The sequence below is a fragment of the Merops nubicus genome, unplaced genomic scaffold, assembly GCF_000691845.1.
Source record: "Merops nubicus isolate BGI_N331 unplaced genomic scaffold, ASM69184v1 scaffold28024, whole genome shotgun sequence".
Taxonomy (NCBI): Eukaryota; Metazoa; Chordata; class Aves; order Coraciiformes; family Meropidae; genus Merops; species Merops nubicus.
The window spans coordinates 676-1807 of record NW_008605337.1 but is presented as its reverse complement, the minus strand read 5'-3'; the positions used below and the strand labels follow the sequence as shown (position 1 = coordinate 1807).

The 1132-nt window shown below is 57.7% G+C and overlaps 1 protein-coding gene across 1 annotated transcript; it reads right to left on the bottom strand.

Moving 5' to 3' along the window:
- Positions 1 to 117: 117 nt before the first annotated feature.
- Positions 118 to 884, bottom strand: LOC103771989 (collagen alpha-1(I) chain-like; the record flags this gene model as incomplete). The annotated part of the gene is made up of 3 exons (XM_008939309.1): positions 118 to 270; positions 362 to 604; positions 694 to 884. Coding segments are annotated over 3 exons (581 nt in total), but the record flags the coding sequence as incomplete, so codon positions are not given.
- Between the last annotated feature and the right edge of the window lie 248 nt (positions 885 to 1132).

Below are 1132 nucleotides of genomic sequence, written 5' to 3'. Positions count from 1 at the left end.
TTTTTTGTATTTTTTTTTCTTTTTTTTGGCTGTTTTTTGGGTTTTTATTATTATTTATCATTATTATTACTCTCTCCTGTCACGCGTCGAAGGGGGGGAGGAGGAGGGGAGGGGGCGTCCGGGTTACAAGAAGCAGACGGGGCCGATGCTGATGCCGAATTCCTGGTCCGGAGCGCCGACGTCCATGGGAGCCAAATCGATGATGGGCAGGCGAGAGGTCTTCGTCGTCTTGTACTCGATGACTGTCTTGCCCCAAGCACCCGTGTGACTCTGCAGGGAGGTCAGGATGAGTCCCGGGTCCCTCACCACATCCCCACCAACCCAAAAAAAACACCCCCAAACCCAGCCCTGGAGCCCTCACCGTGCAGCCGTCCTCGGTGACGCCGTAGGTGAAGCGGCTGTTGCCTTCAGCCCTGATCTCGATCTCGTTGGCTCCTTGGAGGAGAAGGGCCTTCTTCAGGTTGCCCGTGTCCTGGTCCATGTAGGCGACGCTGTTCTTGCAGTGGTAGGTGATGTTCTGAGAGGCCTCGGTGGACATCAGGCGGAGGAAGGTCAGCTGGATGGCGACGTCGGCCGGGTTGGAGCCCTCACCACCATACTCAAACTGCAGGAGAAGAGGAGTTAGGCACCGTAGACCTGGTTGTCCACCCTGGTTGGCTTCCCCCCCTCCTCTTCCTCATCCTCCTTGCTCACCTGGAAGCCGTCGCTCATCGTCTCGCCGAACCAGATGTGCTTCTTCTCCTTGGTGTTCTTGCTGAGGTACCAGTTCTTCTGGGGAACGTTGGCCTGAGTTGGGTAGACGCACGTCTCGCCCGTCTCCATGTTACAGTAGACCTTGATGGCGTCCAGGTTGCAGCCTTGGTTGGGGTCGATCCAGTATTCACCTGGGGGGGTCACAAGGGGTGCAGGGTGGAGGTGAGGAGCAGCCGTGGAGGAAGAAGGGTGAAGGATGGAGGTGAGGAGCAGCTGTGGAGAGTGGAGGGTGGAGGATGGAGGATGGAGGGTGAAGGATGGAGGTGAGGAGCAGCTGTGGAGGATGAAGGGTAGAGGTTGGAGGGTGGAGGGTGGAGGTGAGGAGCAGCTGTGGAGAGTGGAGAGTGGAGGATGGAGGATGGAGGGTGAAGGATGGAGG